This window comes from Orcinus orca, chromosome 1, assembly GCF_937001465.1.
Source record: "Orcinus orca chromosome 1, mOrcOrc1.1, whole genome shotgun sequence".
Taxonomy (NCBI): Eukaryota; Metazoa; Chordata; class Mammalia; order Artiodactyla; family Delphinidae; genus Orcinus; species Orcinus orca.
Window position 1 is genome coordinate 94,734,324 of NC_064559.1, and position 16,277 is coordinate 94,750,600.

The 16,277-nt window shown below is 44.1% G+C and overlaps 1 protein-coding gene across 5 annotated transcripts in view; it reads right to left on the reverse strand.

Moving 5' to 3' along the window:
• The window catches only part of LOC101284709 (carboxyl-terminal PDZ ligand of neuronal nitric oxide synthase protein), a 308,869-nt gene extending 302,436 nt beyond the window's left edge, over positions 1–6,433 (reverse strand). For 3 of the 5 annotated variants that reach the window (XM_049709118.1, XM_004282024.4, XM_049709120.1), the window contains exon 1: positions 5,892–6,432. In XM_049709118.1, coding sequence (XP_049565075.1) covers positions 5,892–5,996 — 105 coding nt within the window. In that variant the 5' untranslated portion in view covers positions 5,997–6,432. Of the gene's footprint in view, positions 1–5,891 lie in introns of all 5 variants that reach the window. The other 2 variants (XM_049709116.1, XM_049709124.1) reach the window with 2 other exon arrangements.
• Between the last annotated feature and the right edge of the window lie 9,844 nt (positions 6,434–16,277).

Below are 16,277 nucleotides of genomic sequence, written 5' to 3' on the forward strand. Positions count from 1 at the left end.
CTGATAAATGGACAAACAAAATGTGGTATACCCATACAATGGAATATTATTCAGCCATAAAAAGGAATGGAGTCCTGATACATGCTACAATATGGATGAACTCTGACAACATCATGCAAAGTGAAAGAAGCCAATCACAAAAACCCACATACACCATGGTTCCATTTATATGAAATGTCCAGAATAGGCAAATCTAGAGACAGAAAGCAGATTAGTAGTTGCTTAGGGCTGGGGTGGATGCGGGTGGGGGAGATGATAGTTAAAGGGTACAGTGATGAAAATGTTCTAAAATTGACTGTGGTGATGATTGCACAACACTATGAATATATTAAAAACTACTTAATGGTACATTTTAAATTAGCAAATTCTATGGTATGTGAGTTATAGCTCAATAAAGCTGTTAGGGAAGAGGGAGTGGAGGAAAGAAGGAAGTTCTTTTTCCAAAAACAGGAAGGAAGGAAGAAAGTAGCAGAGACCAAGTCTGCAGTGTAGGGCAGGAAAGTGGGAAAGACGGAAAGGGGGGTGGGCATGGCTCCAGGCTGCTGGGGGAGCAGGATAAGGGCAGCAGGAGGTCACTGAGGAGCTAAGGGGCAGCCTCAAGGCAATGAGGTGAGAGGAAGCAGATAATGATGGTCAAAGAAAGCATTCTGAAGGTTTGAGTTCCGGAAATAGCAGCATTACGAGTAAGCGATAATAAACAATGAGTCTGATTAGGGTCTTGAACACGGATGATTGGCAAAGGTCAGCATGACGAGTGAGTGTGAGATTCTGACCACTAAATGGACTGGGACATTTTGGGGCAAGGGAGACATGGCAAAATCATGAAATGTACAGATAAGGTAGAAATACATTTGCCCATCAAATTCCAAAACACCAGCTCCAGAGGAACACCCTGGGGCACCTGAGAGCAAAATAAGGGTGAATAAAAACAGGTATTATTTCTGAGAAGCGCAGTATCTTTGAGACTCATCATCCCCCAAAGATTCATCTGGTCCAGGCAGAAGATAACAATGGATATTAAAGCATCCAGACAAGTACCTAATAAGGTGAAATAACCTGCACTTCAATGATGACATCAGCGAATACACCAGGGCCTCTATCTGAATCCCTACTTGTCTACAATCCTGGAAAACAGGACCCTTTGGCGGGTGGGCAGGGGAGGGGAGAGTGCACACCCAGAATATAGCAGAGTTGGTTCTGAGAGCTTTTTACCACACACCACAGGTTAGGTTTGAGTTAGAGTACCCCATTTATGGTGAACCAACATATGTAATGTCCTAATCTGGAAGCCCTCAAGACAGCGTGTTCAAGAGGCATCCGCAGGTAGCCTGCTGTGTGGGGTTATTGTAACCTCGAAAATCTACATCATGGAAACCATCAGCCAGTGAAGCCATTTAGCAAGGAGGGAATAATGGCCAGAGAATTCAGTTCAGATTTGACCAAGGACTCCCAAATCCCCCAAATCACTCAGCAATAAGACAATATATTTACTGCTTTCAGACTTTCTACAATTGGAAATTTCTTCCGCTTGATAAATAATTTGATGTTGCTGGCTATATATAGATGTACCTGATGTTGGGGGAGGGGGCTATACACAGAAGCACGAGATAAGGTACTCAAAGAACACTCGACATCGCTGGAGAAGCTATATGCAGAGGAGAAAGAACACAAAATTTTATGGTTGACCATGATCCAAGGATGGCTTTGGCAATATCTCTCATCCCACGTGCATTCCTGCACTGTGACCTTGACACTCCCCACCAAGAAGGGAAGAATACTTCTCCTCCCCTTGAATCTGAGCCAGCCTATGGCCCGATTTGACCAAGAGAATGCAGCAGAAGTGACTCTGTGTAACTTTGGTGGCCAGGCCTTAAGAGCTTCCACCTTCCCTGCTTGGAACACTCCCTCTTGAAAGCCAGCTGCCATATCAAAGGGCCACCATGCTGTAAGGAAATGCAAGCGACCCATTGCAGAGAACCTGCACACGGAGGACTACCAAAGCACAACCATGAGAGTGAAGCCTTCTAGGACCTTCCAGCCCAGCCACAGCAGAATGAAGCCAAGTGAGTGATCCAGTCCACACCACATGCAACAGAAGAACAGCCCAGCCAAGCCCTGCCTGAACTCCTGACCCACGAATCATGAGCAGATTAAACATTGTTTTATGCCACTGAGTTTTGGGGTAGGCTGTTAAGCAGCAACAGATAACTGAAACCAACTTGAAGCCAGGAAACTAGGGATGAGTTCTGGTTCTGTTCTCACCTAGCTATGGGACCCTGGGTCGACAACTTCCCCTCTGGACCTCAACTTCCTCATCTGTAAAATGAGGAGGCTGTACAAGGTGAGCTCAGGTGCTTTCCAGTTCTGACAGGCTGTGCCACACATGCCCAGATCAGTGAACGCGTTACGCAACGAGAGCTACGAATACAGAGGGAGCTACTACTTCAGGATGAAGCTAAGGAACCATGGACGAGGAATCCAAAGGACTGGAGTGTGAGGCTTAAATGAGGCAGCACCTAGGACAATACATGGTCCATAGTAAGTGCTCACTAAGTATCAGCTATAATCATTATTCTTTCATCTTATCAGTTCTGTGACTCTGGACAAGTTAATCTCTCTGATCCCCAATGTTTTCGTCTGAAAAACAGAGATAACACTAATGTCCCAATTTCCACATGAGGAAAATTTTGTGTGTGCGAACGTCACAGGCAAATCAAAAATCACCTACAAACGTCAGGCATAACTATGTTATTAATACCCTTATTCTTTGCACCACTGTCATGAGAAGCCTTCTTCTCACCCAGCAAGCAGAGACAGCCAGTTGACGGCACTGGCCACCAGGAAGGCATACTGGGAGAGGGAGAGGGAGAGACAAATACAAAGGAGCCACACAGCTTTCAAGCCGAGAAGGATTTTACCGCCCACCCACCAGCAACGGTCAGTGAGCCGGGTGCCCTTTCTGACACGGAGGGCACTATCCCCTAAGAGCAGCTCCCAGACCAAGGTTTTAATCTTGAAAGAGCCTAGCACTAAAAGTTTGAATAATTTTCTACATCAGAGTCAGAGAGGCCAACAACCTAAGGGTGCCCCACCAGTGAACCGTGAATCAGACCAACCGCCCAGCACAGAGTCAACATTCCATAAAAAATATTAAATGAATAAGCATTGCATTTGAGAGTCTGAAGTCAAAGCTCCCAGGTTTAAATCCTGTCTCCGCCATACCCAGCTATGTGCAATAAAGCAGGCAACATATCCTCATTTATAAGGTATAAGGAGACCCACCTCCGGGGAAGCAGTGAGAGTTACATGAAGTCCCGCCAGGTGAAAAACCTCTAGGATCCTACTTGATAGTTCAATGCACGGTGTGTTTTTTAAGTGCACAGAACCTCTGACACCCAGATGCCCTTCAACCCTGGCCATAACCTTTTCAATCTCCGTGGCACCCTGAAAATGAGCGGCATGCATCCAAAAAGTCATTCCATCCAGTGTTGATTCTGAAAAACTGCCAACCCTTGGGAGGGAAAGACCTGGGCTCATTTTCCAGGAGTTTCTGACAAGGCAGCGCTAATACATTTACATTTCACAGCCCGTGCTTTTCCAAAACAAGGAATGAGTGTGGTGTGGATTTAACCCTGAAAACCCAGTGATCGTGCAGTTCCACGGACACTGCTCGGGAGGGATGTGAAAACCAGCCAGATGAGGTGCTTGCCCAAGTGCTCATGAGACAGAAAAGCTTCTGCGTCCACCTCTACTCAGGTCTTGGCTGACATGATTTGAATGTACTGGTGTCCAGCATCGGTTACCAAGAGCTGGGAGTTAGGACCCAGTTCTCAAGGTCAGCCCTGTCCTTTCTTCCCTACCTCACCATTCTCAAAGCAGAACCCATGGTTCACCATGTCCCACATCTGCATCGGGAACACAGCTGGGACCAACTGTGGTTCCCCTTCCTCTTATGGAGCACCACTGTGTGTGAATCCAGGCAAGTTACTATAGGAACTACACCACACAACCCCCAGACATTTGCTTAGAAAAGAAACTACATGTTGGGAAAGAGAGGGTGAGATCCAGCAAGCTGGAGGCAAGCCTGAAGCCACTGTTTCTCAAAGTCTGGTCCCAAACACCTGCATTAAATCACCTGGAATGCTCCTTAGAGGTGCACAGTCCTGGGCTCTCCCCAGAGGTGTCAGACTAGAATTGGAGGTGGCAAGAATCCGACTCTAACAACCTAGGTTATGAGTCCTAGCAAGGATCAAATGCAGAGACTGTGAGAAAAGAATTAAAAGGTTAAAAACACTTTAATTCTGATCTTTCTTCTTCTGTTCATTCTTGCAAAACAGAGCCCTGATGAACCAAACAAGACAAAAGCCAATTTCCCAGTTTACGCGTGTCCAAGAAAATTAAATCATGGCGTGATGAAAACTCATACTTTAAAATTTAAAAACCTGCTCACCAAAGCAACAGGCCCGGACAAAAATTAACCCAAACATCCTATATTAGACCAACCAGCTCTATTCTGAGAGAAGCAAGATAAGATCTTGGCTACAGCCCCACTCTGGTCCCAGCCATACCCAGTAATTCAGCTCTGCATTCCACTGCAGGGTTTGATGTCTGGGGAAACAGGGGGTGCCCTCCTAGCTCTAGCAAATATGGCTGGGGGAAGGTTATTCAGGGAGAAAAAAAAAGGTAAGATTTAACAACTCACACATCTCCATGAGAAGGAAGAACAATCGAAAGTAACTGACCACATTGGACTCATATCAGACACTCAAAAAGATGTCTCAAGAACTGAAGCAAAGAGCTACCTGATGGAGTAACCCTTGCCTGAGATGCTAACACCCTGCCATCTACAAAGCCATTAAGGAGAAAAAGGGAATGAAGGCTCTCTCCACATCGACAGTACTACCTTTTCAAAACCAGAAGACACAACCTACTTGGAGGGGTAGTATTTTCTGTCACTCACCAGTGACAGGCACACAGTAGGTGCTGAGCATCCCTGAGTCTTGGGGGGAGGGCGTCAAGCTGCATGAAGGAAGAGGAGAAACACTCTTCCCCTGTGATAAGCAGCAGGAACCCCAGCTGTAATCTCAGAAACCAGAACTCCTCATTCTGGGAAGTGCATCACGGTGGGAGGGGGGGGCAGCCTTATTCACACCTCATGGTGCAGTACAGAGGCTTCCGCCCCGCCCCCTCTCCCAAGGATGGACCTGGGGCTTTGAGCTGAAAATTCCAGTCACCCCCGATAAATTCTTCAGTAGCGGTCCCCTACTAGCTGTTGAAACTTAACATTAAGCCACAGAACTAGTAACCGGACAGCTTTCACCACACCTCCCCCCTTCAATGACTGGCACTTGCAAAGGAGTCGTGGCAAATAAGGCGTTTAGGAAGTGACTCTGACACCTGGCCGGGGTTACCTGGAATCTAAAAACAAAAACCACCCCTGTATTATTTTCTTCAATCGGGAAGCGGGTATTCCCCCTTTAAAAGACCTTCCTGAAAGCACCTCTCCCAAGGGATCCCAACAGGTTAAATAACACCAAAGCTTCCCTAAACCGATTCTAAAGAACCACGTCCAGGCTGCGCTCACCCACTGGTTTCTCCTCCTCAGAAGAAGGGATCCGGGAAGTAACTCAATCAGTCCTGGATGGGTAAGGATGGGGGAGTCTGCAGGTGGGAGGAGGGGGGTGAAGCAATACCGCTCAAACTTTGCAGTTGCTCTTTAGCAGTTCTGGGCAGGAGCCCGCGGAATACTATACAGAGAAGGGGAGTCACCCTCCCTAACAGAAAGGCCCCCAAATCAGCCTAACCCACCAGCTCTGCGTCCGGGATGGCTGCGCATCCCTTCCACTCACACATGCCCCTCCGGGGCAGTCCCCTCCGTGAGGCCCCCTCACCTTGGCCTCGAAGCAGATGCCGTGCTGGAAGGCGTCCTCGTTGTGCAAGGGGATCCGCAGGTCGTGCCCATCGTCCACAAGGTTGTACTTGGTTTTGCTGGGCATGGTGACCCGCGGTGGACCGGCTCCTCCAGAGGCGGCGGCGGCGGTGGCAGGAAGGGGCTGGCGAGACCCAGGAGAGGGGAGGCGAGAGCTAGGGGCGACGGCGCGCGGAGGGGGCGCAAGCGGAGGGGCGCCCTGGCCGCGCGGCGGCCGTGGAAGCCGGGACTCGGAGCGACGCCGAGGGCCGGGCTGCAGCGGGCGGCGCGGATGCGGGCGACGCGAGCGGCGCTGTGGCCGCGCAATTCCTACCGGCGAGGAGGGTGGCGGGGGCGGCGGCGGGAGCTGGCGGCGCGACGACTGGGCTGGGGGAGGGGAGCAGTGGGCGCGCGGCCCGCGGCGGGACTGGGCGCGGCACTGGCCCGGGAGCAGTGGCGCGGGCAGCCCGGGACAAGGAAGAAAAGGCGGCAGCGGCAGCGGAGCGGGGTGCCTGTCACGGAGACGCCGGATCAGCCGCGGGCGAGCGGCTCCTCCTGCGGGGTGGGCCCGGGCCGGCTCCTCCCGCGGGGCGTCCAGGCCCCGCCCGCCGCCGGGTCCGCCCCCGCGCTGCCCGCCGAGCAGGTGAAAGTCCCCGAGAGCGCCTGGCCCGGCCCTGCCCGCGTCCAGCGGCCAGACCCCGGGAACTTCGCCCTGGCCCTAGGCAGCCGGGGTCTCAGGAACCCGGGCTCAGTCCTGTTTTTGTTTTTGGCAGTCAGAGTCTGAGCCAAGCTACTGATAGCAGCAGCGGCGCCTTGGATTTTCTGTTTTTGTTTTTTGTTTTGGGAGGGGGAGGGGCGGTGTTGATTGTTTTGTTTTTATGTTTTACCAGGAAGGCCCAAGTCCTGGCCCATATATATATATGCAGATCTGCACTGAGAGTCCCCTTTTCTCTGGAGAATCAAGACTGCACCCAAATGGGAGAGTATCGCAAGTGCTTTGTGTTCGTCCCTTTGAGCCGTGATTTGTGACTTGTGTATTGGGGGGTTGTGGAGATGCCTTTGGGGATGGTGTTAGTATTTAAAAGCCATCAGCCTTGTGGAAATGGAGTAGGCCAAAAAAGAGTACTAAGGACAAAAGAATCCATCACCTTTTTATTTTCTTGAACAACCTATAACCGGGTATGGACAAAATGAGCTTCCAAGTTATTTCTGTCTTATATTATTCTTCCTATCTTAGTAAGTGCTTGAGTTCAGTTTGCCTATTGTTAAAAGGAGGCCCATTCACTTTTCTCCTTTACATCAAGAGTTTTTTGCCAGGCAAAAATGTGCAAAGGAGGAGGTCAAAGGGGCAGTTACTGACCAATTATTTAGTATCTATCAAACCCCATGGGTAGAGGTACATGATAACTATGATTTACATGGCTTAATGTTACCCCAGAGTCACCAAAAGCAACCAAACAGGCCGGTGCCAAGGCCAGCCCAACCTGAGATCACTGAGACCAGATGGTCAGCTCCTCTGTTGAATTCATCAACTTAAACCCGCTTTTAATACCTTATGGACACATCCACCCAGGGCAACCTGAAACCTAAACGTCATTGACTGCTTGTTGTATAGTCAAGGTTTGGCGTCACCATAAAGCATCACAATGAAATTACTTGCAAAAGGCATGTCTTCCTATACTACTTCAATGATAAATTTATGTAAGAGAATGCATTATTGCCATAATTATATTTCTGATTTTGTCCCATAGTGCTAACATACAATTGCCCTTTCCTATATATTGCCTACTCCCTATCTGCTGAAATTACTGCTCAAGATGTAGCATCTTCTAGGATATCTCCTTATATAAAATCAAGCTGATGACTAAAATTAATCACATATATTATGGTGTATAGACTTTATTCATAAATATTAGTAAGAACCAAAAATAATTTGCACTGAGGAAATGCACCACTAACCTTTTCATAAATACAGGACATGAAAGTCTAATCAGGCATGTTTGACTCTTTGAATGTCACCGTGGTTTTAATATGCATCATAATGCACTCTCTAAAACCTGGCACAGGAACTCAACAACTAAAAGGCAAGACCTTAAGTACTTCATTTACATCTCATATTCCCTCCTGAATTTAAAAAGTCTTCTGAACTCCAAATGGCCTTTTTTTCTAGATTAACTTGGGTCCCACTGGACTGCTACATTTATCAGAATTTCATATCTAGCTCTGTAACACATTCTTTGTAGACCAGACACAAAAAGCTAAATCCCCAAAGATATTTCAGGATCTAGTATAGAGACTACTACATGGTAGACATCCAATAATTATTTATGGAATTGAATAATAATAATAGCTAATATTCATTGAGCTTTCTCTATGTGTCAGGCATTGTTCTTAGAGCCTTGCCTGTATTATCTCATGTATTATTCACAACAACCCTTAGGTAAGCCCCATTTTATGAAGAAACTGAGGCAGAGAGGGCTACATAACTTGCCCAAGGTCACACACTTAAATTAGAAAGAAGCCAGAATTTGAATCCAATTCTTTGTCAAGAAGTGTTTCCATCGGCCTGGATTGTCATGAAAATCTTCTTTCTTATTGCAAACGACACGCATATCAAATGCAGGGTCCATGTTTTATTTAGGTGTATTTTGTTGCTAAACTATATTTATTCCACTTCAGTTAGGTGAAATGTTCCCAGAAGAAGAGGACTGTCCTCTGCTTTGGCCTACACCTACTATAACGTCAGAGCCAAACAGGCACAAAAACACCCTTCTTCCAGAAACAATGGGCATCCAAAGTAATTTCCTTTTTTTTAAGCAGTGATTTCAATCTTGTTTTTGCACCTTTAAATACAAGTGAATTTCACCCACAGCATTTCCAAATTTTTTTTAAGTTTTATTTCTTAAAGTGAATGATAGGTACGTGTATCACTTTCCACATCCGTCTGTATTTTAAACATTGCACAATACAATTTTAATCTGAAGTACATTTAATTAAAATATAAATTGCTAAAGCATACAATACTTCCTATGTTAAATTTTATTAAAACTTTGTTTAAAAATGAATTGGAAAAAATCCTAACACAGAATTTTAGAACTGGAAACTACTCAGAGATCCTCTAATCCAGCTCCTTCATAAAGCCAAAGGAATAGAAACCCAGAGAGGTTAAGTAATTTGCCTAATCATCACTATAGACTAGATCTCCTAACTCAGTAATCGTTTCATCACACGAATATGGGTTAAAAATAAATTACCAGCAAACTTTATTTGTAGCACACAGTTGGATCTGAGAAAATTAATTGGCTTTTGATCATAAAATACCTGCTTTTCTATGCTGAGCACTTCCTGTGCATTGTCTCACTTGACCGTAAGAAGCAGGTACTATCAGTATCCACATTTTACAGATGAAGAAACTGAGGCTGGCAAGGGAAATAGCTTGTGTAGGTCATAGAGCGGTAAGTCCTAAGACTCCTTTCATGACTATAACCAACAAAGAATGAAGAGTATGTCAGCTTGCTCAGTACTGCTCGGATACACACACAGAACTCACAAAATCTTTATATAAATAATAGTATTAAATATTAACAACATGTAATGATTTCTTTCCATTAGCTAACAGTTAACTCCAAAAAGCTCCAATTATTTTTTCATGGCACCATTTTTACCTGACACTGTTTCCCCAGGCATATAGATTTAGAAATCATTAGCCCATTTTAACAGGTGGCAGTAAAGATGTTAAATGATTTCTCTGCCACCCCCCAAACATCCTCTATCACTAATAGTCTCTGATCCAAGTTTGGCTTATTATGATCTTTTCTTATGTAAGCAAAAATTTAGGATGTTTGCCCCATAAAAAAGATTATTCTTAAAGGTATCCCATATTCTGATGCTGGCCCACATCTTTTTCCCCTTAATTGAAACTGACTCCCCCACTTAACCCCCTTTATAAGGGCAAGCCGCATTTCCTATTGAGTCATTTATTTCTGTTTTAAAGGTAAATCTTTCTACAAAATTATGCAAGTTATATTTTTATAAATGGAATACTCTTTCTAATCAACTCCCAGACAGGTATAACTTTTGGGTTCCAAGCTTTCCTCAACAGCTCACTAGTGCGGGCAAAATTAGAGGAGGAGGGAATGCATGTTGAGTGGGAGGAAGTGGCAGGAGATCCCTCCCTCTGTAGCACTTTCCTCACACACCCCAGGACCAGAAAGGCATGAAACAAACAGATCGAAGGGTATGGCTATTTTCAGAGGGCCTGCAGACTGCTTAACAGCCTTCTTCCTCTTGGAACACTTGTGGAGAATTAAGAGATCTAGAGAAAGGAACAAGATCTGAAGAATTTTGAGTTGAAGAAAGAAGGCTGGGTTTCTCTTTTTCTTATACATTCTTCTAAGAATCTCTCTCGGATGGTGTAGCCATTCCCTGCTTCTAACTCAAAAGATTCTTTTTCAAGTTAAAGTTAATAGCTGGGCTTCTTAGCCCTGCTTAATATTTCAGGTGAGAAATATTTATTGATTCGACGGCTTTTGGTCAAAAAGCCTTTCCATCAAAGGCAATAAAATAATATTTAACAAATATTCCTGCTATAATAGTTTCCCAGGGGTATCAGGGGTTATAAGAGAGGTATATACACCTTTAATGCAACAGACATTTTTAAGTGCAGAAGGTAATCTAAGTATGATCAAAGTAAAAAGTGAGAGGCACCATTTCTAAGTGTCATGGGAGGAAAGGGAAGGAGAAAACTCACTGGGACCAGCATGATCAGGAAAGACTTCAAGAAAGAGGTGAAGGGCTTCCCTGGTGGCGCAGTGGTTGAGAGTCCGCCTGCCGATGCAGGGGACACAAGTTCGTGGCCTGGTCCGGGAAGATCCCACATGCCATGGAGCGGCTAGGCCAGTGAGCCATGGCCGCTGAGCCTGCACATCCGGATCCTGTGCTCCGCAACGGGAGAGACCACAACAGTGAGAGGCCTGCGTACCACAAAAAATATATATATAAATAAAAATAAAGAAAGAAAGAGGTGAGGCTAATTATTAGAAAAATGCAAAAAATGCAAATCAATGAGGTACCACCTCACACCGGTCAGAACGGCCATCATTAAAAAGTCTACCAGGGTAGACGCCTGTCAAGCCCAGGCAGAGTCCCTGGTGCACTGGGTGGCGCAGGTGGCACAGATGGCCTGGCTCTGACCTGGAGGACACCAGGCCACCATGTGCATCTCAGGCGACCGCCCTGCCCCTCCAGCAGCTCCGGGTTCCCATTGCTGCACACCAGCTGGGCGGTTCCAGGGATTTCGATGTCCATGTCTTTGGGGGACCATTACTTCGCCTGCCACATGCTTGTGGGATCTTGGTTCCCAGGCCGGAGGTTGGGCTCAAGCTCCTGTGGTGGGAGCTCCGAGTCCAAACCACTGGACTAACAGAGAACCTCAGACCCCAGGGAATATCAATCAGACTGAGGCCTCCTGGAAGTCATCTCAGCACCAAGACCCAGCTCTATCCAACTGCCTGCAAACTCCATTGCTGGACGTCTTGGGCCAAACAGCCAGTAAGACACCACCCATCAAAAAAAAAATTAAATGACAAAATAATATGTTACAGACGAAGGAGCAAGGTAAAAAACCTACAAGACCAAATAAATGAAGACGAAATAGGCAACCTACCTGAAAAAGAATTCAGAGTAATGACAGTAAAGATGATCCAAAATCTCCAAAACAGAATGGAGAAAATACAAGAAACATTTAACAAGGGTCTAGAAGAAATAAAGAGCAGACAGTGATGAACAACACAATAACTGAAATGAAAACTACTCTAGAAGGAATCAATGACAGAATAACTGAGGCAGAAGAATGGAAAAGTGAACTGGAAGATAAAATAGTGGAAATAACTGCCAGGGAGCAGAATAAAGAAAAAAGAATGAGAAGAATTGAGGACAGTCTCAGAGACCTCTGGGGCAACATTAAATGCACCAACATTCAAATTATAGCGGTCCCAGAAGAAGAGGAGAAAAAGAAAGTGTCTGAGAAAATATTTGAAGAGATTATAGTCAAAAAGTTCACTAACATGGGAAAGGAAATAGTCAATCAAGTCCAGGAAGCACAGAGAGTCCCATACAGGATAAAGCCAAAGAGAAACATGCTGAGACACATATTAATCAAACTATCAAAAATTAAATGCAAAGAAAACATATTAAAAGCAGCAAGGGAAAAGCAACAAATAACACACAAGGGAATCCCCATAAGGTTAAGAGCTGAACTTTCAGCAGAAACTCTACAAGCCAGAAGGGACTGGCAGGACATATTTAAAGTGATGAAAGGGAAAGCCCTACAAACAAGATTACTCTACTGAGCAAGGATCTCATTCAGATTTGATGGAGTAAATAAGACCTTCACAGATAAGCAAAAGTTAAGAGAATTCAGCACCACCAAACCAGCTTTACAATAAACGCTAAAGGAACTTCTCTAGGCAGGAAACACAAGAGAAGGAAAAGACCTACAAAAACAAACACAAAAGAATTAAGAAAATGGTAATACAAACACACATATTGATAATTCCCTTAAATATAAATGGATTAAATGCTCCAAACAAACCTTATAGACTGGCTGAATGGATACAAAAACAAGACCCATACAAAATAAGAGCCATACAAAATAAAACCAGTACAAAATAAGATACAAAAACAAGACCCATCTCTTACTGTCTACAAAAGACCCACTTCAGACCTAGGGACACATACAGACTGAAAGTGAGAGGATGGAAAAAGATATTCCAAGCAAATGGAAATCAAATGAAAGCTGGAGTAGCAATTCTCATATCAGACAAAATAGACTTTAAAATAAAGACTATTACAAGAGAAAAAGAAGGACACTACATAATGATCAAGGGATAAATCCAAGAAAAAGGTATAAAAATTGTAAATATTTACACACGCAATATAAGAGCACGTCAATACATAAGCCAAATGCTAGCAGCCATAAAAGGGGAAATTGACAGTAACACAAAAATAATAGGGAACCTTAACACCCTATTTTCACCACTGGACAGATGATCCAAAATGAAAATAAATGCAGAAACACAAGTTTTAAATGACACATGAAACAAGACGGACTTAATTGATATTTGTCAGACATTCCATCCAAAACAACAGTATACACATTCTTCTCAAGTGCTCATGGAACATTCTCCAGGATAGACCATATCTTGGGTCACAAATCAAGCCTTGGTAACTTTAAGAAAATTGAAATCATATCAAGTGTCTTTTCCGACCAAAACACTATGAGACTAGATATCTATTACAGGAGAAAAAGCTGTAAAAAATACAAACATATGGAGGCTAAACAATACACTACTAAATAACCAGGAGATCACTGCAGAAATCAAAGAGGAAATTTTAAAAGTCTAGAAACAAATGACAGTGAAAACATGACAGGGGGCTTCCCTGGTGACGCAGTGGTTAAGAATCCGCCTGCCAATGCAGGGGACACGGGTTCGAGCCCTGGTCCAGGATGATCCCACAGGCTGTGGAGCAACTAAGCCTGTGCACCACAACTACTGACCATGATCTCTAGGGCCCACGAGCCACAACTACTGAAGCCCGTGTGCCTAAGCCCATGTTCCGCAAGAAGAGAAGTCACCAAAATGAGAAGCCCGTGCACTGCAACAAAGAGTAGCCCCCACTCACCACAACTAGAGAAAGCCTGTGCACAGCAACGAAGATCGAATACAGCCAAAAATAAATAAATAAAATAAATAAATTTAAGAAAAAAAAAAAGAAAGAAAACAGGATGACCCAAAACCTATGGGATGCATCAAAAACAGTTCTGAGGGCTTCCCTGGTGGTGCAGTGGTTAAGAGTCCGCCTGCCAATGCAGGGAACACGGGTTCGTGCCCCAGTCCGGGAAGATCGCACATGCTGCGGAGGGGCTAGCACCGTGAGCCATGGCCGCTGAGCCTGCGCGTCCGGAGCCTGTGCTCCGCAACGGGAGAGGCCACAAGAATGAGAGGCCCACGTACCGCAAAAAAAAAAAAAAAAAAAAAAATCCTCAGCAAAATACTAACAAACAGAATCCAACAGCACATTAAAAGGATCATACACCATGAAGAAGTGGGGTTTATCCCAGGAATGAAAGGATTCTTCAATATACGCAAATCAATCAATGTGATAAACCATATTAACAAATTGAAGGAGAAAAACCATACGATCATCTCAATAGATGCAGAAATAGCTTTTGACAAAATTCAACACCTGTTTATGATAAAATCCCTCCAGAAAGTAGGCATAGAGGGAACTTTCCTCAACATAATAAAGGCCATATATGACAAATCCACAGCCAACATTGTTCTCAATGGTGAAAAACTGAAACAATTTTCACTAAGATCAGGAACAAGACAAGGTTGCCCACTCTCACCAATATTATTCAACATAGTTTTGGAAGTTTTAGCCACAGCAATCAGAGAAGAAAAACAAATACAAGGAAACCAAATTGGAAAAGAAGAAGTGAAGCTGTCACTGTTTGCAGATGACATGATACTATACATAGAGAATCCTAAAGATGCTACCAGGAAACTATTAGAACTATTCAACAAATTTGGTAGAGTAGCAGGATACAAAATTAATGCACAGAAATCTCTTGCATTCCTATACACTATTGATGAAAAGTCTGAAAGAGAAATTAAGGAAACACTTCCATTTACCACTGCAACAAAAAGAATAAAATATCTAGGAATAAACCTACCCAAGGAGACAAAAGACCTGTCTGCAGAAAAATATAAGACACTTATGAAAGAAATTAATGATGATACAAAGAGATGGAGAGATACACCGTGTTCTTATTTTGGAAGATTCAATATTGTGAAAATGACTATACTACCCAAAGCAATCTACAGATTCAATGCAATCCCTATCAAACTACCAATGGCATCTTTCACAGAACTAGAACAAAAAATTTCACAATTTGTATGGAAACACAAAAGACCCCGAATAGCCAAAGCAATCTTGAGAAAGAAAAATGGAGCTGGAGGATTCAGGCTCCCTGACTTCAGACTATACTACAAAGCTACAGTAATCAAGACAGTATGGTACTGGCACAAAAACAGAAATATAGATCAATGGAACAGGATAGAAAGCCCAGAGATAAGCCCACACACATATGGTCACCTTATTTTTGATAAAGGAGGCAAGAATATACAATGGAGAATAGACAGACTCTTCAATAAGTGGTGCTGGGAAAACTGGACACCTACATGTAAAAGAATGAAATTAGAACACTCCCTAACACCATACACAAAAATAAACTCAAAATAGATTAAAGACCTAAATGTAAGGCCAGACACTATAAAACTCTTAGAGGAAAACATAGGCAGAACACTCTGTGAGATAAATCACAGCAAGATCCTTTTTGACCCACCTCTTAGAGAAATGGAAATAAAAACAAAAATAAACAAATGGTACCTAATGAAACTTAAAAGCTTTTGCACAGCAAAGGAAACAACAAACAAGATGAAAAGACAACCCTCAGAATGGAAGGAAATATTTGCCAACAAAGCAACTGACAAAGGATTAATCTCCAAAATATACAAGCAGCTCATGCAGCTCAATATCAAACAAACAAACAAACAAATCCAAAAATGGGCAGAAGACCTAAACAGACATTTCTGCAAAGAAGATACACAGACTGCCAACAAATACATGAAAGAATGCTCAACTTCATTAATCATTAGAGAAATGCAAATCAAAACTACAATGAGATATCATCTCACACCGGTCAGAATGGCCATCATGAAAAAATCTAGAAACAATAAATGCTGGAGAGGGTGTGGAGAAAAGGGAACCCTCTTGCACTGTTGGGGGGAATGTAAATTGATACATCCACTGTGGATAACAGTATGGATGTTCCTTAAAAAACGGCAAATAGAACTACCATATGACCCAGCAATCCCACTAGTGGGCATATACCCTGAGAAAACCATAATTCAAAAAGACTCATGGGGCTTCCCCGGTGGCACAGTGGTTAATAATACACCTGCCAATGCAGGCGACACAGGTTCAAGCCCTGGTCTGGAAGGATCCCACATACCGTGGAGCAAATAAGCCCTTGCGCCACAACTACAGAGCCTGCACTCTAGAGCACGTGTGCCACAATGACTGAGCCTGCATGCCACAACTACTGAAGCCCACGCACCTAGAGCCCATGCTCTGCAACAAAAGAAGCCACCGCAGTGAGAACCCCGCGCACTGCCAGAAGGAGTAGCCCCCACTCCGCACAACTAGAGAAAGCCCGTGCAGCAACGCAGACAAAAATAAATTTAAAGAGTCATGTACCACTATGTTCACTGCAGCTCTATGTACGATAGCCAGGACATGGAAG